This window comes from Centropristis striata, chromosome 1 (genome assembly GCF_030273125.1).
Source record: "Centropristis striata isolate RG_2023a ecotype Rhode Island chromosome 1, C.striata_1.0, whole genome shotgun sequence".
Classification (NCBI taxonomy): Eukaryota; Metazoa; Chordata; class Actinopteri; order Perciformes; family Serranidae; genus Centropristis; species Centropristis striata.
This window is the reverse complement of record NC_081517.1, coordinates 9,461,659-9,480,421: the sequence shown is the minus strand read 5'-3', so window position 1 is coordinate 9,480,421 and position 18,763 is coordinate 9,461,659. Positions and strand designations below refer to the sequence as shown.

The following is an 18,763-nucleotide window of genomic DNA, read 5'->3' as shown; positions in this document are numbered from 1 at the left end:
CTTTGGCTCTCTCCCTCTCTGTACTATGCTCTGGCTCCACTCCTAGGACTCCTCTAACATGAAGTCATCTGGAATGACAGAAGTCTATTAGAACCGTTTGTTGTGTTATCCAGCTCAGAGAGAGAGGCAATCCAGGGCTCCCATACTTCTGGGAGAAAGCGATTATTTTCAGTGAAATGATGATTTGATTATTGCACAGTCTTGACTGGCACTGGTGTTTTACTTGGCAGATCTCAACCTCCCAGTTAATGGCAGCACTTACAAGTCCTGATGCACACACAGACCCTCCAACAAAAATACACAAAGCAGAAAAGATAGCGTAAATCTGACTTTTTTCGTACTTGTTTAGGAAATGTAGCTTAGTGTTTTAAAGACCTCTAGGCATCAAGCAAAGCAAATGTAGCCCTGTTGTGTTTCTTGGCTTAAGTTTGCTACAGAAAATGTATGATGGATGTTGGTCAAAGAGCTCAAAGGGCGAAGAAGAATAAGCTGGATTTGTATGATTTGGCATTAAGAATTTTAAATGACTGTACTTTGGCTGCACACTCCTCTTCAAAGAAACAGGTCACACATTAGTTAATTTCAGACTTCAGCTAGAAAAACTTTTCAGTGGGGGTAAACAAGAGGTAACTTGTCAAGATTTATAAGGAGTTTCCTGTTTTTCTTTAACTCTGTGCGTCTTTCCGGTGAAGTTCAAAGTGTGATATTCAGTGAAGATCCTTTGAAACATTCAGCCTTTGAATACTGCTCTGAAACTGCACCAGGGGAACCAATGCCATGTTTACTGTTTCCTGACCAACAGCGTGCCTCATTACATATACGATAAAAAAATAAGGCATCGATAAAAGTCATGTGCTGTTATCATTCTCCTACTAAAGGATTATTCCACTTCATTATAACTTGGATCATACTTTCTTACTTCTTGGCCTAGTGGTAATAATAACATTGTTCTGACCAAGTACTGAACTCCTGGAACATTGCAACATCAATAAAAATAAGTGTGATGGATCAGGAAACCTGAGCAAGCAGATGATCGTACAATTTTATAATGAAAACACCCATCCCAGTGTACAGGCTGAATCCCTGGTTCAACCTTGGTTCAATGCTCTCTTTTATTGCCACTTCCAAATAAAGATATTTAGATAAGAGTTGCAACTATTGACAGAAAATGACATTCTCTGGTTCGAGCTTCTCACGTGACAATTTTTAGACTAATTAACAAAATTAGAAAATTGAAGTTATTGCCATGTAGGTAGGTTAATAATTAACCATTGAATCACTAATTGACAACAAGAATTGTCTGAGGATTGATTACTACAATCATTTATATAGTTATAAATAATAAAGAATAAAAAAAACTCAAGGGGGCAACATATGTAACCATAGGTGCCTGATTCATACAACATTTTATTCCTTAAAATAGGGATTTTTTATGTTAGTTAACTATGTGTGTGTGTGTGTGTGTGTGTGTGTGTGTGTGCGTGTGTGTATATATGAAGAGATAGAATGTCCTGTATAATAACCTTTTACTCTAACATGTCAAAGGAAATGAAAGGAATTTTGAACCTGGTTTTATCCAATATCCAGACGTCTGGAAATATAAGCTTCCAGATTAAGCTTTATTTGCACATGTAAAACTTTAAATACAAAAGCCATATTGTGTTGATGTAAATTTTCAACTTGTAAAGATTTATGGTGATATCCTTGTGTCTCCCCCTTTATCTCTGTCGTCTGAGCATTCAGTAAAAGAGGTTGAGACTGAACCAAAACAGAAAAGTTGTGCATAAAACCAAAACACTGAGCTGGAAGGTGCTAAAATGCTCTGTGAGCTGAAAGAAAATGCAGAGTTGGGTGATAATTATGTGTGTGTGTGTGTGTGTGTGTGTGTGTGTGTGTGTGTGTGTGTGTGTGTGTGTGTGTCTCACTGTATGGGACAGCTTTCATATTACATATAATCCCTGGATCCTTTGTGAATATAAAAGTGTGAATTAGTGCAGCTTTAAGAGTCCAACCAGTTTTCTATAAATATGAATGATTGCAGAGGGGTGGGCATGCATGCGTTGAAGGTGTCAGCCTTCTCCCAGTAATAAATAATTAACCTCACATCAGCCCTCCTCCGTGCTCCAGTGCAGGAATAAAACAGGGGGGCTTTAATATAAGAACCTTATGATATTAGGTTATTAACGCCGAGGTCCTGGCATGCTGATTGGCAGAGAAGGAGCGGCACATGCTGAATTCTGCCGATGACCTAAGGGACAGGGCTTTTGTGACTTAGCGGGCATGTTGCCTGGCTCTTTGTTATGGCCATGTGTCGCCCCGGGAGCCTGCTGCTCTTTCCAAAAGCCCCGGGTTCAAAGCTGCACAGCCCGATCGGGGACTGGGGATTGGGCCAACGCCAGGGAATAAAGAACATCCCAAACATCTAGCACAAAGACCCCTCTGACTCCATCTCTCTTTACTACTCCCTCTCTGCCCCTCTCTCTCTCTGAGCAGCTTTATATCTCACTTGCTTGGTCGGTCAGTTTGCGTTTCTTAATCCCCGGGTCAGTCACTGAGCTATATACGCTGCCTCTTTCTCCACCAAAGATCCTCTCAGGCCTCCCTGATTCCATGCTCTGTCTGTTCCCCTGGATATCTACCTTTACCTCTGCCTTTTTAGCTGATCCCAACGCTTCCCGTTACACTTTGTGTGCTCATGTCCCCTTTTGCATCAACCTCTCCTCTCCTCTCCTCTCCTCTCCCATTTTCTCTTCCCACTTCCAGCTCTCTCTTCACCTTTGCTGACATCAGATGAAACCCTCCAGAGACTATGGATAAAGATAAGCCCTGTGAGATAGATTGTGTGCGTGAGACAGAGTAAATCCTTCCCCCACCTCTCTCCAGCACTGGCTCAAACCCCTTGCACGTTCCGTCTGCTCAGGCTAGCAAAGCCACTAAGCCAGCCTCTCCCTCTATCCACCTCCCCATGCAGAGCATTAGCTAACCTGCTTTGCGGCTATTCCCTAATCAAAAACATTTACAGCGTGAGCCAATGCATGTGCAGGGCCAAAATAGACACGCTGCACCCTCCCTTCTCCCTCCCTTGTTTATGTATTTGTGATGAATTAGCCCAACAGGTGCTTAATTATTCTGATCAAAACGATCCCAAGGAGAAACTAGGAGAAAAAAGCTAATCCAAATGGGTTTCAATTTTTTAAAAATCCAATGAAAGAGCTGACCCATAACTCCCACGCTCCCCTGCATGAATTAATTAATGGTTTAGCCCAACAGGTGCTACATTTGGCTCGAAATTCAATCAAAAGTGAAGAATCAGGTGATGAATCCCCCTCCTCCCCTACCCATCCAGGCTCACTGTGTCAGCAGCTGCATCTTCTGTGGCCCCATTACAATGTCCTCCTACATGAGAGAGAAGTGAATGCACACACACACACACACACATACACACACACACACACACACACACACACACACACACACACACAAACACACACACTGTCTAATGCTGCTTTCAAAGTGCAAAATTCTGGCCTTGGCCAATGGCAGAGAGCATCTGTGAGTGGTGGATTTGAAAGGGACCAATAGGACAAAGGGATTGTATCAGTTAAAAACGCAGGTGCACCATGATTAGCGGGCAGCAGCTGGTGAGGTCACAAACGGATACACACACACACACACGAGTGCACAACACTCACAGAGGTTTTTCAAATGCATGGTAAATGCACTACAGTCCTTTCATTCCTCTTTCTGTCCTCCATGCTAACAACAAGCATTAGGAGCGTACTGTGCCTCCGTCTCACCAGCCTTTGATGAATAAAGAAGCAAAAAGAAGAATACATGGCTCACAACCAATATGGGTTTGAAATGACTCCTCTTTGAAAGTGAGCAAGGAAGAGGAAAAGGGGGAGGATATAAAAAGGAACATAAACCCTCAGAGAAGCTTTTTGAAAACAGCTGATAAAAGACAGATTTTTTTTTTAAAGGAATCAATTTACTGTCTGTATGAGTCTGTGTTCACACATTCTGTGTTTGAGTTAGAGTCGGAGTGACACGCTCAGAGAGAGCGAGATGATTTGTGCCTGTTTGGAGGCCTCCGCCGACTTCTTTCAACATAAATCCGGCATTGTCACAGACAGCCATCCCTCCCTTCCTGGCTTTACCTCTCATCTCTGTTCTCGCTCCCATCCGCTGTTATCCCCCGAGACATGTCATCATCCTCTCAGCAGCTCCTGCTCGTCCCGGAGGTCTTGCAACAAAGTCGGTCCCCATCGTAATCCAATTTAGGATGGAAGTGATGGGCAGCGGAGAAATGGCCGGCTCTGGAAAACACACACAATTTCGTTTGGTGATGTCATTCAAATCCCCCGATAACTTTGAGCGAGTGGGCCGCCGCTAGCTCGGCATCACAATGGGTTTGTGGTTGAGCAGTTAGCATTCCTGCTCCTCTGTAATAGCCAAAGGAGAGGCCTTAGGAAACCTCAGAGAGCCTGAGCCACATTAAGGTTCCTCTACTTCATTAAAGGCCTCCCTTCAGCAAATGGCTTCCTGTCTGAAGAAATGGCATAAGATCAGGAAGTGGACGACATGGCAGATTGAGCTGTTCAATTACAACTTAACAGCCAGGCTCTGTTCATTCCCACAGCCTGTCTTCTGACGTGAGTTTTCACCAGGCTGGGAGTCCATCAGGGGATTGATAGCAGAGGAAATAGTAGATGAAATGTGAGCTGGTGTGCTAGTCATCTTCTGCTAGCCTCTGGGACGCTCAGTTAACTGCTGCACACTTCTGAGCAGAGAGGTGTTTAATGGTTGATTAGTAGTCTCTGGGAGCTGCCCCCTGCACCAAAGGCACTGTCCTCTCCATTTTATGCCTCTGTGAAAAATCAATTAGCACAATTACAGGGCCTTAGTCCCATTAAACATTAATCACAAAGCGCCTTGCTCTGGGTTAGCAGCTAACATTAATTGACGGCTGACATGACTTTGAGGGAGCAGCGATACCATCTCAGCTTAACAGTGAACAAGGGCTCATCAGACAGCATTTCAGTGGTGATGCAGAAAATCAGACACGTCACTGGAAGGGGATCAAACACTCAGAGGATCGCTGTCGTCTCCAGTTCAGTTGAACACATTTGCAGCATGATACTTGATGTCGGCCGCTGTCTTTGTAGACTCAGGAACATATACTCTCAGGTTAACATCATTAATGTTGTTTTGGTTAAGATGTGGAGTAGGATCTTCGATTCGATTCTCAACACTTCTTGGTACTTACTGAAATATGTAATTCATCCAAAAGTGACCCAGAATCGCAATGTTACAGAAGTTTAAGATCAATGATTGGACTTTATGTTGACGTACACCTTGATGTCTTTTCTTTCTTTCTTTCTTTCTTTCTTTCTTTCTTTCTTTCTTTCTTTCCTTTCTTTCTTTCTTTCTTTCTTTCTTTCTTTCTTTCTTTCTTTCTTTCTTTCTTTTGTTTTGTTTTGATGACCACAAACTTGTAGATTTTAGTCAAGAAACTGATATTTTCTGTTGTAGTTTTTTTTCTTAAAATCTCCCAGATTCAAGTGAGAAAACAAAATGCTTAGAAAAAATGTTCTAAGTCTAATCTACATAGTGTTCTTTGTGTATGACTTAAGAACGATTGAAAAAAAAAGGTTTTGTCTCTAAACACAAAGTAAATCAGGTTTGGGACGTTTGTCGATTGAATTAACAGTAGACGATGGTTTGAATCAATTGGCAATGCCTATCTAGCTGTCAATGCTTTGACAATTTTTTTTTTCAAAGAAAAACACTGACATGGTGAATTCTAAAATGTACATATACCTCTTTTCAACCAAGACAGTTCGAGAGCTGATTCGGAGACGTTTTTTGATTTATTTAACTGCAATGATACCAGGTAGTCTGTGCTAGGTAGCTAGTTAGATCTAGCGGGCTAGTGTTAGCTTACAACAAACGCTACCATTAACATCTTACGTTCGGTGTTGATCAGAACATCCAAAGCAATCAAGACAAGCAGCACCACTGTGTTGTACCAGTTATGTTTTGATGCTATTGTAGGCTTGCAAAGCCAAGCAACATTTGTAGAGAGGCGTTGTAGTCCAGCATTGTTGTTTTTATGATTGAAGTCGCGCTAGTGTTTCTGTAAAAGCGGAGATGTATACAGACATATGACGTAATGACCCCACCTCACCCCCGACAATTGACTGGCGAAGCTGCTGGGGGGTTGATGGGACGATAGAGTTTTGCACAAAATATACATCAATATCAATATATATATTTCATTATATCATTGTTAGGGCCACCAAGCACTGGCCCCTACAGCAATAGCTGCAGGGACCAGAGCCAAAAGCCCCGAGCACTAATATATAGTTATACTGTGGATTTTTTCTTCTTCCTCGTCCGGACACAATTTCAACCTGCTACTACAAATGATATATCAAAACGTGCGGTTTGATCGGGATCAGTGTGCTATTACTTTTCTCTACGGAATACGAAATTTTCGCGATGTAAGTTTTAATGGAGTCTCTAGGTGAAATTATGCTGGAGAAGTAGACATTTGAAAATCTCAAATTATTGGTCTTTTTCGCTCATTTTTTTCGGCTGTCCCATTCACTTCAATGCAAAATTTTGGGCAGTTTCGTATTCCGTAGAGAAAAGTAATAGCGATTGCCCCGAGGCCCTAATAAGTCATCAAAAAGGTATAGTTTTGGTCTCCAAACACAGGTACATTATTCTACTTAAACTTCCTGAAACTTTGTTCCCTGTATGCTGTATAGGCAACCTTCCAGTGTTTCCTATCCTTGGCAGTTGTTGAGCCTCATCGCTCATACAACACTAGTATTGTGAAACAGACAATGATACCTTGTCCTATCTATGTGTAGTCTTCCTCGGCAGCAGCATATTCATAAGATATAGAATCCTGCCAACTCTGTAAGCTCAGCACAATCGTATTTAGCTACTTCCCACATTATACTTGTGTATTGAAAGTTGCAGATGGTGTAACCTAAGCATTCTTTAAATTAATAATTTCTGTCACAGTACACCATTGCTGTTTTTTTAATATAGGTCTACCACTTTAGGCCACCATAAAAGAACAATAAAACTAGAAACAAATTACAAACTGTTCCTGTTTCAGCCAGTATAATGTCGGCTTTCTTTAGGGCTGTCACAAATCTATCTTCCTTTGGCTTGTGTCCCTCTCAGCTGTGGGAGGGCATCATAAGAGGCTTGGCTGCTCTGTTTTCACTGCTCCAGTTTACAGTTAGCGGTGGGCGGCCTGTCCCACAGCCCTGGTAATTGAGACTGAGAGGTTTATCTGGAGTCAGGCTCTCAGGTCCTGGTCAGATAGAGGGGCCTAGAGCTGACCAGGACTCGAGAGACTCTCCAGGCAGCGGCTGGCCGTTGTCTTTCATCCTCCATCCTCCCCCCAGCCCCACGCTTTCTTTCTCACTTGCTGTCCCCCACCTCTGTCTTTAACTGAGGAGGGTCTCACAGTATCTTCATAACCTCCTGTGTGGGGGGAGAAGAGGTCATCGTCTCTTTCTCCTCCGTCTCGTTTCCTGTCTGTCAGCCCTACAAATACACATGTGCATACAATCACACGCAAACCCAGACAGCCCACTCCCACCCAAACTCGGAGTAAGCTGGGTCTCTCTCAGGATGGCGGGCTAATTTTACCCCTGCCACCAGGCCTGCAGGGGGAGGAGGTGGGACACAGGGAGAGCACATTTAGAGGTGTTATTTTGAGCAGCCGTGTCGAAGCGTAGGATGAGACTGTAAGCAACCTGAGGGCAGCTTATCAGAGGTGGAGTCATTTCTGTGTGTATTTGTGTGCATGTGACTACTACTCTTGCTGTTACAGACATGTTTGCCCTGATATTAATGGCTTGCTGTAGAGTGATACTTTACTATGGATTGCAAGGAAGGCCAGCCAACACACCAGTGGAATACTCAGGCTGTCTGAGGGCCAGGGGCAAAAACACCAGCTGCTTGCAGTGGGGGCACCAGAGTCAGAAACTTTTCTAGCAAGTATTAGCCTATAGACGGTACCTCATTACGTTTTCTCCATTTAAGGACATGCCATCATGTTTTCTCCACTTATGGGTACCCTACTGTAAATTTCATAGGCATCCAGAGGGGACTTAATCATGTTTTCACCATTTAGTGGCACCCTAGAGGGCACTTGTTGATGTTTCCTACACTGGCAAAAAAACTAACAACTGCACATTATAATTTTTTATCCATTTTTGGGCAAAGCGGTCTTTTCCGGTTATGGACAACCTATAGGACAATTCATGTCATTTTCTCCACTGTAAAGTCAGAGGGCACTTTATCATGTTTTATCTACCATGGGGGCATCCAAGTCCATGCTACTCCCCTGAGTCCACCAGTACAGCACACAATACACTCAAACGCGCATATTTACGTCCACATGCACATCCCCATCAATGCATGAATTACATTTTATTTCCGGAAAGTAATTTTTTATTTGCTATTTGACACCATGCAGCAATTTATTGTCTAAAACCGTGGATGATTCAGCTCTGTACTGACTTCCTTTAATTTCTTTATCTTTAAACACTCTCTTCTGACACTTTCATTTGAGTGAGTAATTAGAGCTACCCTACATCACATCCAGCCTGTGCAACCCAAGTTAAATTGCTCTCTCTTTTATTATTATCTTGTTGTTGACTAGCTGCAGATTCAGCTCTTCTTAGAACTGTCTGCTCACAATTGGGATTCAGCTGACTGCAAACATCATCGCCACAGGCCTCGGGCAAATTGCTAATCAAAGCAAAACACAGTAAGACCACTATTAACTGCTGTTTTCTCTACATCTCAATCCCGCTATCTTTTCTCTCCACTCTTTCCAGACAGTGAGATTGTTCCTCCCGACTGCCTACGCCCACGCTCCTTCACCACAGTGCGCTCCTCTTCTCTCCGGCGTGAAGCTGACGACTCCCGTCTGTCCGTCAGCCTGTGTGACCTCAACCTGCAGCAGGAGGAAGGACGCAACGCTCACAATCACTCCCATCGCCACACCCTTCACCTGGCCTCAGCATCCTCATCCTCCACCTGCCCCATACCCCAGAACTCCCTCAACTCCCAGCAGTCCTCTCTGCTACCATCCGCCCTGGAGAGTGACCTCCACTTTCACCAGCTGCGTGGCGCCCACATTAAGACGCTGGACGAGCAGACGGTGGCACGATCTGAGCACGCACGAGAGGAACGCACTCTAGTCTTCACCAACCGGCCCCTGCGCACCGGAGAGACCGTCTTCATCAAAGTCACCAAGTCCAGCCCGGCACGCTCAGGCTCATTGTCCTACGGTGTGACATCCTGTGACCCGGCAGTGCTGCGTCCCAGCGACTTGCCCTACAATCCAGAGGCTCTGGTGGACAGGAAGGAGTTTTGGGCGGTGTGTCGGGTGCCAACGCCTCTCCAGAGCAGTGACATCCTGGGCTTCTTGGTCAACCAAGAAGGGGAGGTAATCCTCAGCCACAACGGCACCAATGTGGGCATGCAGGTGTGTGTGGACAACTCCCGCCCACTCTGGATGTTCTTTGGTCTCCATGGGGCTGTGACTCAGCTGAGGATTCTGGGTAAGTAGGCACCACGTGAAGTCACATTATATACCAGGGGGTTAGACAAATATTCTAAGAAAACCATTTAAAAGGTGACTTCATCAGAGTTTATTTTCTCTTTCACTTTTAAGAACTCCTCAAAAGTCACAGTAAATAACATTATACAAATGTTTCTACATGCTACATGGTATTCTTTCTGACCAGTAAACTAATCTTTACTGAATTACTAGAGCTCAAATAAAACCTTCCTCACTGTTTTACACCGATTACTTTAACCCCGAACCAAATGTGGAGGCAGATGTATAAACAGTCGAATGAATTAATATATATATACATACATATATATATATATATATATATATATATATATATATATATATATATATATATATATATATATACACACACATATATAAAGATGGTTTATCAAGTGTTTGTATACTGCTTTAAGGATTTAAAGTTTACTTGTATGTTACAAAGCAGTGTCAAATAGCCCACAAGGACCTAGGTAAAAAGACAATTGGAACAGTCTCAAAAAATCATGACACAGATGAAGTACACTGACAACTTGAATATTAGAAGTGTTCAACATGATTGCATCCAGCTCCTGTAAGTGTCCTAAAAGTGCCATTGCTTGCATGCTTTATCTTCTGAATAATCCCACTTGAAAGAGTAATTTATGGTAGAAATAACCATGCTTTCATCCCGGCGATGTGCCCTGGATCAGGAACTCACAGATCAGGATATTGATCTTCATTTGGCTGGGCACAGCACTGGTGAGACCTCTGAGCTATGTGCTTAATTCATTTACTCCCCGGGGTTGAAATCTATTTGTACTAAGTGTTGATCGCTCTGACAGTATGCCAATTGAGGCAAACCACGAATCCTCGTTTGAAAATTACTGCCATGGTCATGACCAGCATTAAGGGGTTGAACACTTTGTTACTTTGTTTGCCACAATATTTACAGCAGGTGTCTTGAGACAGGAAACATCTACACATTCATAGAATTATCGGGAAAAGTAGATGCTCTGTCACGACCGGGGAAGATGAAAAACAGGAAGCAAGCATACAGAGTCTGCGGGAGGGAGGGCTGTGACCTGCACACAGCAGGGACAACAAGATGTCTCAGCAGGTGGACAATTTGCCTGTCAGTGGTGTGCTGTGACACTTCATTTCGCCCTGCCAAGCATAGTGCCATCCCACGAGCTGCAGGCAGCTGTGGGGGGGCTGCACTCATGAACATGAAAAGTGGAAGACAGCGCTGCAACTTGCTTTCTCTATGAATGCCATTCCGAGTGGCATTTGTTCCCACAACTGCCAAAGAAAGTCGGCAAAATCCTACTTAAACGACAGCACCGCACTAACACATGATACATTTTTAAAGTAATTTATAACAACAAGCTCTTTTTGTATATATTCAACCAGTGATAGTAAATGGTTGACAGTAGCGAGGCAACATCTTTGTCAGCTGAATAATGCAAATTTGACGTGTGCAGCAGTGGATTCTGTCTGCCATTAATTCAGCTCTTAAGAGGCATAACAGCCTAAACAGCACCGGCCTTTCAAAAGTGTCACAAGTGTTTGTCTATGAAGGAAGAGGCATCTCTAAATATACCCTGCTTTTCCTCAGTGACAGCAGCGGAAAAGGAAGCAAAGGTTAAATGAGGTTAAAGAGGAACAACCGTAGCTTCAACTAAACACAAGAAAGACACGCTGAAGAGGCTTAAACCTCTCTCTTGTCAAAAGCCTTGAAACATAATAAGAAAATACTTTAAACCTGGCTATTTGCTTTACAGAAGGGTATTCACTATCTTCACTATGGGCTGCTGTTACTCTCTGTAGCTTGACCCACTTAACATTAACTGACAACAAAGTGACCATGACAGCTATGTCAATACAAATAACAGTGACATGACAGTGAGCTTTAATATACAGTAGGTTTGATGTGTAAACAGGAAGTATCAGTGATCAGTTCAGAAAATGCCCAAATATCAGCAGCGAGACTGTTTTCTTTCACTGTTCATAGTTATACCTGCAAAAAGTAATAATCTGTAATTTGTAGATAATCCAAGGTATTGTGGTTCAGGAGGTGCAGGTTATTACAAATCATATTGATGTTTGTTGTTAGGCAACCTTTTATGGCCCTTGAGGTCGGGAGCAAAACAGGTAACATATTGTAGAGACTGAAAAAGTCTGTGTACACTGTAAAAAAAAGATAAACAATAGCTACTCAATAAAATTGAGGTAACAGATTGCACGCAATATTATTAATTAAATCTAACTACGTTACAAGTTCAGTTAATAACAACTTAACAGGAAGTGCCTGTCATTTAAAAACGGACTAATTCTATTGTGTTGGATTCATTCAAAATTCTCTTGATTTAGAATTACATACACATAAAGATTATATTTAATGTGATCAAGATAAGTAGATTCTATCTCAAAAATGTTTATATTAAAGTTACTTAAACAACTGCCTCAAAATCAAGGATACATTTATATTTAATACATTTTATCAAATATATTAAGTAAAATGAAATGAGTACAGAATAATTTATTACAGTGTAGGGAGGGTGGTGGATTGGTCAACAAAAAGGACACCACTGTTCATGTCCCTTGTGCCACCAGAAGTCAGAATTGATTTTTAAGTAAGCTTGTAAATTAACCTCTGTATGTAAATACTTCACATTTACGTCATGTCTACATTGTCTACTCCATGTACGTGACTGCATCCAGTAGTTAGGTACTGAATTAGTTATTTTAACCCAAATCCTGATATTTTTTTATAATCTGAACTAGTTCTTTTTTTTTCTAATTAACAAAGTAGTTCTGTTACCTTAACTTAACCAAATAGTTATGTTGCCTAAACTTAACCAAGTTGTTCCGTTGCCTAAACCTTACCACATAGTTTTCTTTCATCATGTTAACCATGTGCTAACCAGCAACCGTCAGGTGTTCAAAAGAATCAGACATTTTGAAGCTTTAAATAGAGGGTCATATTTCATAAAATATTATACATAACTGTGCTACATGCGTTTTAATAAGATATCATTCAAACCCTTCATGAGAATAAACTGCAGCAATTCAGCTTGTATGTGTTTTAGTTTCCTTTTTTACCTTCAAGGAAGCAAACCTTAATTTATTTTTTAATCCAAAAAATCTAGATGTCTTGATGGTACAGTAAGAACTTTTATTAAACCCTGTGTTATCACACACAGGGATCGTCTACTTTACTGTTAAATTACATTTTGGCTTGGGAACTGTGCATGACAGACCACCTGGTTTTTCTGTGTTCATTTCTAACAAGCATTACTGAAACCAGAGAGCCTTGGCAGCACAACAAAACAGGAATAGCAGAACAATGAAACAGGTCAGGGGCACATCTCCTTATCTGAGCAGATCTTGGAATTCCCACTGAGGTGTGAATCATCTTTACTTTCCAGCTGCTTTGAATTAGGAAGCATCTCTTATCTCGCTCTCACAGCTCTTGATCTATTGCTTTATGTTGACTGGAGAGCAATTTAGCTTTCAGTAAAGCTGAATTCAAGCCATGCCTTCTACTTGGAGTGAGGGATGTTAAACTTGAAAGCTTGGCTCTCCCAGTGGGCTTCTGCTTTCAGGATGGCAAGATAAAGCAGTCATCACAGAGGCCTCTCACTTCAAACAAAGCATGAAGTAATGGACCTTTCTAATAGGAACAGGCATACTCAAACAGATGCGTCAGGGTAGCTTAGGGCAGCCAAGAGTGCTCGGTCAGGGTAATGATGGTTGACGAAATCGATACTGCATTAGTTCTAGCAGTAGTAATGGTAGTGGAATTATGACTTACTATGTCATTTTAAATCAAATTTTCTGTTGATAACTACTTTTAGAAAATGTGTTCTGTACATTATGCATACTTTTAATACGTGTGTCATATCATCAGAACACATTGTGTGTATTGTTGTGCCTTGATAAACTTAAATTTTCTTTCCTCCATAAACCATTTGCAGAGCAGAGTTTTAAGCATTTTAAATCCTGCATTGTTTACAGTCATGTTTGCTGGCTTGCAGTCTTCTACTTCACTGTGGGAGTGATGCACAAAGAAGTGCCAACAAAAACAAACTGTCGACAAGTAGAACAGAGTGAAACTGTCTGTATTCTCTGGCACATGCATGTATGTAGGTCCTCAAGCATGATACAAACAAAACTGGGATCCACTTCTAAAAAATACTGGTACATAGCACTACTAGTGCTCTAAATCTCCACAGGGGGTACCTTTAATTTAGATTTAGACTTAAGATCAATAGCAAGTAGTGATGTGCAAATTAAGCTTCATGACCGATTAGTTGTACTTGTTAACCCCACTAGATGGTGCTGTTGGTTTGAAGAAAAGGGGAAAAAGGCAATTCACTGTGCTTTCAACCCTTTGTTGGACAAAAAGTGGTACCCATTGGGCTCAGACAATAAAGGAAATTGTTCATGAGGCTTCATTTGGCCATCACTAGTAGCAGCTATAACAAGTGTGGCGCCAAAAGAAAGACCATGTTTGTAGCTGAATGAAAAAGTGTTTGCTTGTCAGGCCCCATTCTGTATTGTCACCAGCTGAATATAGGCAATAGACTCCTTTCTCATTGCCAGTGGATGAGTATGCCTTACTGTTTGTGTTCTGGTGTGTCACGTTTAATGTCTCAAACGCCCCAGAAAGCAAAGTAAACAGTAGGAAGCAGCATGGAAGCCAGTAAAAATGTCTTTTTTATAAACTGTTACTCATTCAGTCTCTTTTTCAATCTCTTAGCCGACAAAATTGAACAGAGATGGACAGAATTTGTGGCTGAGATGACAAATCTTGCTCTTTGTCAACTTAGCCACAAATCAAACACAGAGTTTGAAAGAGAGACTGGAAGGCCTTCATGCTGCTGACTATGTGCATCATGCAGGGAAAAAAAAAACCTATTGTGTTCACCTGGGCTTCATGTTTCCATTGCTGCCAAATGGAGCTGAAGCCAATAAATACCTGTGACAACCTCCAGGAATGAATGCTGATTGTAACCTTTCCTCTCAAAGACAAAACCCAGATGTTATTAGGTATTTATCCATTGGGAAGATGGGGCTTAAATGTAATTTCTCTGCCTCAGCTGTGCTTGGAGCTGAATGCTAATGACATTAGCATGCATGTTTACCTCTGGATGTTCACATGGTGACCTTTGCCATGTGATATCGGGGGCCAAAACACACCCTATGTGGGTAGCTTAGTCTGGCACACATTTAAAATATATTCTAAGCTCTCAATACCAAGACATGTCGCCTAGAGTTTTACCCACTGGATTACACCAACTCATAGACTGCATGCCACGCGGTATTTTTCTCTATTATCCAAATATTTTTTTGAAATTTGTTTTTCTTCCCTAGAAGGCTGAATACAGGCCAGCTGACAGTTGAACTTTGAGGGAGAGATATTGAAGGGACCTTGTGCCTCGTGGCATGGAAATAGGACACCCATCCAGTGACCCACTTCGCATGTATTATAGATTCCATTAAAATGTCAGCGCGCTCATGCTCAAGTGAAACGTCTCACCACCCACATCCTCATACACTGCAGCTGCCATGCTCCTCTCTCCTCCTCTGCTCGACTTCTGTCATCTTCGCTGGTGTCTCCTCTTAGCTTTCAAATGTCTTTGTTTCACTCTTCAGTTTGGTCATTTTTTTTGCAGCCCACCTCTTTGTTTCTATCCCCTTTTTATCATACACATACCACAGCAAACATGCATACAAACTTACTGCCATTCACACAAATCCCTTATGTATACATATACACACTAACAGGCTCACTTTTCATCTATAATAAAATATAAAGGGCAGTGTAGCAGGTTTTATTACTGATTTCATATGAAACTAGATGGCCTAAGAAATCCATTGGTACCAACCATGTCATCTAACATTTCACTTATGTTCAGTGGCATATTTTTAGGAGTATATTGACTATAAATAGTAACAAACATTACTTTTTGTTGGGGGTTTTTTAACCAGAAGAGTTGTGTTTTCTTTATCCCCCTGAGTAGTCCTCTCAACCTAAGAGGCAAAACCTAGGGCCAAATATGCCACAAATGATTCACTTACTGTTCCATAGAAAGCATAAATTACTGAAGACACTGCAATATGATTTTAGTGACAAAATCAAACTGAAACTTAAAAAGTAAAGAGGAATAAAAGTAAGAGGGGGGCGTGTCATTTTTTTAAATTTCAGGGATATTTTCCTTCTTCTATCTCCCTCTATCGTTCTTGGCATACTGCATGCATGCCTTCATGCGTATGTAAGGAAGCACACTGACTCTCCTCACTACTCCTATTAACCAGATAAACAACAAGGGATGTACGACCGTGTCCTCCCTCCAAAACAAGCTCTTTCGTCTCTGAAGATAATATCTCCACCAAAGACAAAAAGGGACTATTAACAATTTCTGCAGCAGGGTAAGCCATGGCCTCAAACTCCCACCCTCAGAGCTGCTTTCCTCTCATCTGATCTAAACACACTCACACAAAAAAGCTGAGCCTAAGTGCACATTTGTTCCAAAAGCACCTCAGAACAAGAGATTCTCTGCAATTCAATTAAAAGCCACCCATTTTGAAACTGTTTTTGTAGGAGGATAGAGTTTAACCAATTTAATGTGAAATGTCTGCAAGGGTCCTTTCACTCTTCTCCTTCTATTCTTTCTATTGCACGTTCAGTCTATAAACAGGCATGGAAAATGTCTATTTAACCCCTTCCCTCCCCTCAGGTTCTATTGTTAAAGTGACCAAAATCTGTGACTCACAAGCCTGAGGCAGTCAGGAGTGATCCTTATACACATATACACACGCTAAGCCACCCAACCTCACCCTCAACCATCCTCCTCTGCCCCCCTCATCCCCACCCTCCCTCATCACATACTCTGCATACCTCCCGTGCCTTAAGGGAAGAGGCTCTCTCCATAGACGTACTCGTAGTATGTGCTAAAGATGGATGGATGGCTGAAGTAGTTAGCAGCAGAGATGTGGCCACAGAGAGGCAGTCTGCCCCTCACAGCTGTTCACACAGGTCGCTTTAATCTCGTGGTGAACAGGCAGGATCAGGGCTGGGCACCACAGATCCAGCTTCAGCTGCCCTGGATGGGAGGTGCCCGCCTGCCAGGGGGATTAACAGGGAGGGATGGATAGAGGGAGGGGAGGAAAGTGGAGAGAAAGAAGATTCAGTCCCACGGGGGAACCACTCGTGCTACAGGGCTGCAGGCTGATCAGGCTCAAGTAATCCTATGAACGGTGAAACATGACGAGCGCGGTGACACCTTGTAGGGGTGGCACAGTGACTTTTTGATCAACACTCACAGCATAATGCTTTGCTGTCGAGCCTCTCTACACATCAAGGTTATAATAGTTTGGGATTTTTCATTAGTTTTAGTTTTAATTTCGTTGTGAATTTTTGTTTTCAAATTCAGTTAGTTTTCATTAGTTTTTAGAGTGAGTTTGCTAGTTTTAGTTTAGTTTTTAGTTTTTGAAAATGCTTAGTTTTAGTTTAGTTTTTATTAGTTTTAGTGTTAGTTTTAGTTTTTTTGTAATGGGTATGTGCCTTCCTTTCCTTTGGTTTATCCATCTTAGCCCCAATAAGGTCATTAACTCTTACAGTTCGGGGTGTTTTGTATTTTGGTTGAAGTGTAGACATCCCAGTCTCAGTAAACATATTTACCATGTGTTCCTGCATTTTGAAATAGAAACACTGAATTATGTATGAAAAAAGTTGACAAAGACGAAAACGAAGGACATTTTCACTATAATTTTAGTTAGTTTTGTAACCACGGTTATTATCATTTTTTTTAAAACTCTTGTTTTTATTTTTATTTCAGTTAACGAAAATGTTTTTTCAATTTTAGTTTTCGTTATTTTGTTAGATTTCGTTAACTATAATAACCTTGCTACACATGTAGAGTTCAAATGCTGTAGATGTAGTGTGAGGCTTTTCTCTAGCTGCACTGGTTTTACTTGATTTTTCATGTTTAAGTTCTCAATATGCCAAAAAAATCAAGTGTTTGTCAGATTATTTAACAACCCCATTACTAGAAGTAAATTTATAAAGTACACTTCAAACAAATCAAATATACTTTAAAAATGCATGATATGCAAAATCAGGATGTTAAAAATAGTAACATTTTAATACAATAAAATAAAATAGAATTAAATGGTCAACAGTAAAATTGTGATAAAACAAATAAAACCACAAGGTTTAATGTATAAACAAGGTATGTATTTTGTGTTTTATACAAAGTATAAAACACAAAATACACTAATGCAGCAATAGTCTGAATTAAATGTAGCTGATTTATTGTACTTGTCAGTAGATCATAAGAGAGTGTTTCAGTAGTTCAGCATGCCAGTTATAAAACTGTGCATCATTCTGTGGCGCTCAGAGAGAGACAATTTTGTAATTTTCCAAAATAATCTGACAATCATGCCAACCACACATAGATTTCAGCGTGTGCAGAGGTGTGAAAGTAAAAAGGGTTTGAAGTTCTCTCTTAAGCTCTCATTTTCATCTTCACTCCACTTCTAATTATAATTATTTTTTTTTGTATATAACTGCAAAAACACAGTGAATCACTAAGAAAGTGTGATCATGTATCATTATCCTCATATACTTATTACTTATGTCCCTGTCCTGTGATAGCTGGATTTATTTATTTTTGGCCTACATCTTTGAGTGGCCATTTGGAATAGTAACAAGTAGTGAAGGGACAATGAAGCTTTGTGAAGCATTTGCTTTATATACGGAGCCCACTATATAGAGCTCTTTGTCCAACAAAGGGCTGAAAACACAGCCAACAACACCATCTAGTGGGGTCAAAAATAAAGCAAATGCTTCACGACGCTTCATTGTCCCTTCACTAGTAATAAGACAACTTAGTATGTTTAAAACATTTTTATTATTATTGTTGTTTCTAACCTGGATTCTGCTTATGCAGTTGCTATTCTCCCTAAGATCCATATACACACGGATAACATGGGATAAAAATCAGGACCTTTGTTGAACAAAGAGTGCCACCTGGCCACCTTTTGGTCATCGCTTGTTAAAAAGCACATTGAATTGCTGCCCCTGGAGTCTTCTTCTTTAAATCAAGGGTGCCATTTAGCAGAGCCGACAAATACAACTAATGTATCATGAAGCTTCAT

At 41.2% G+C, this 18,763-nt stretch overlaps 1 protein-coding gene across 2 annotated transcripts in view; it reads left to right on the top strand.

Moving 5' to 3' along the window:
- The window catches only part of neurl1aa (neuralized E3 ubiquitin protein ligase 1Aa), an 85,465-nt gene that overhangs the window by 59,033 nt on the left and 7,669 nt on the right, over positions 1–18,763 (top strand). For both annotated transcript variants that reach the window (XM_059329863.1, XM_059329871.1), the window contains exon 4: positions 8,871–9,599. In XM_059329863.1, the coding sequence (XP_059185846.1) occupies positions 8,871–9,599 (729 nt within the window). The remainder of the gene's footprint in view (positions 1–8,870; positions 9,600–18,763) is intronic.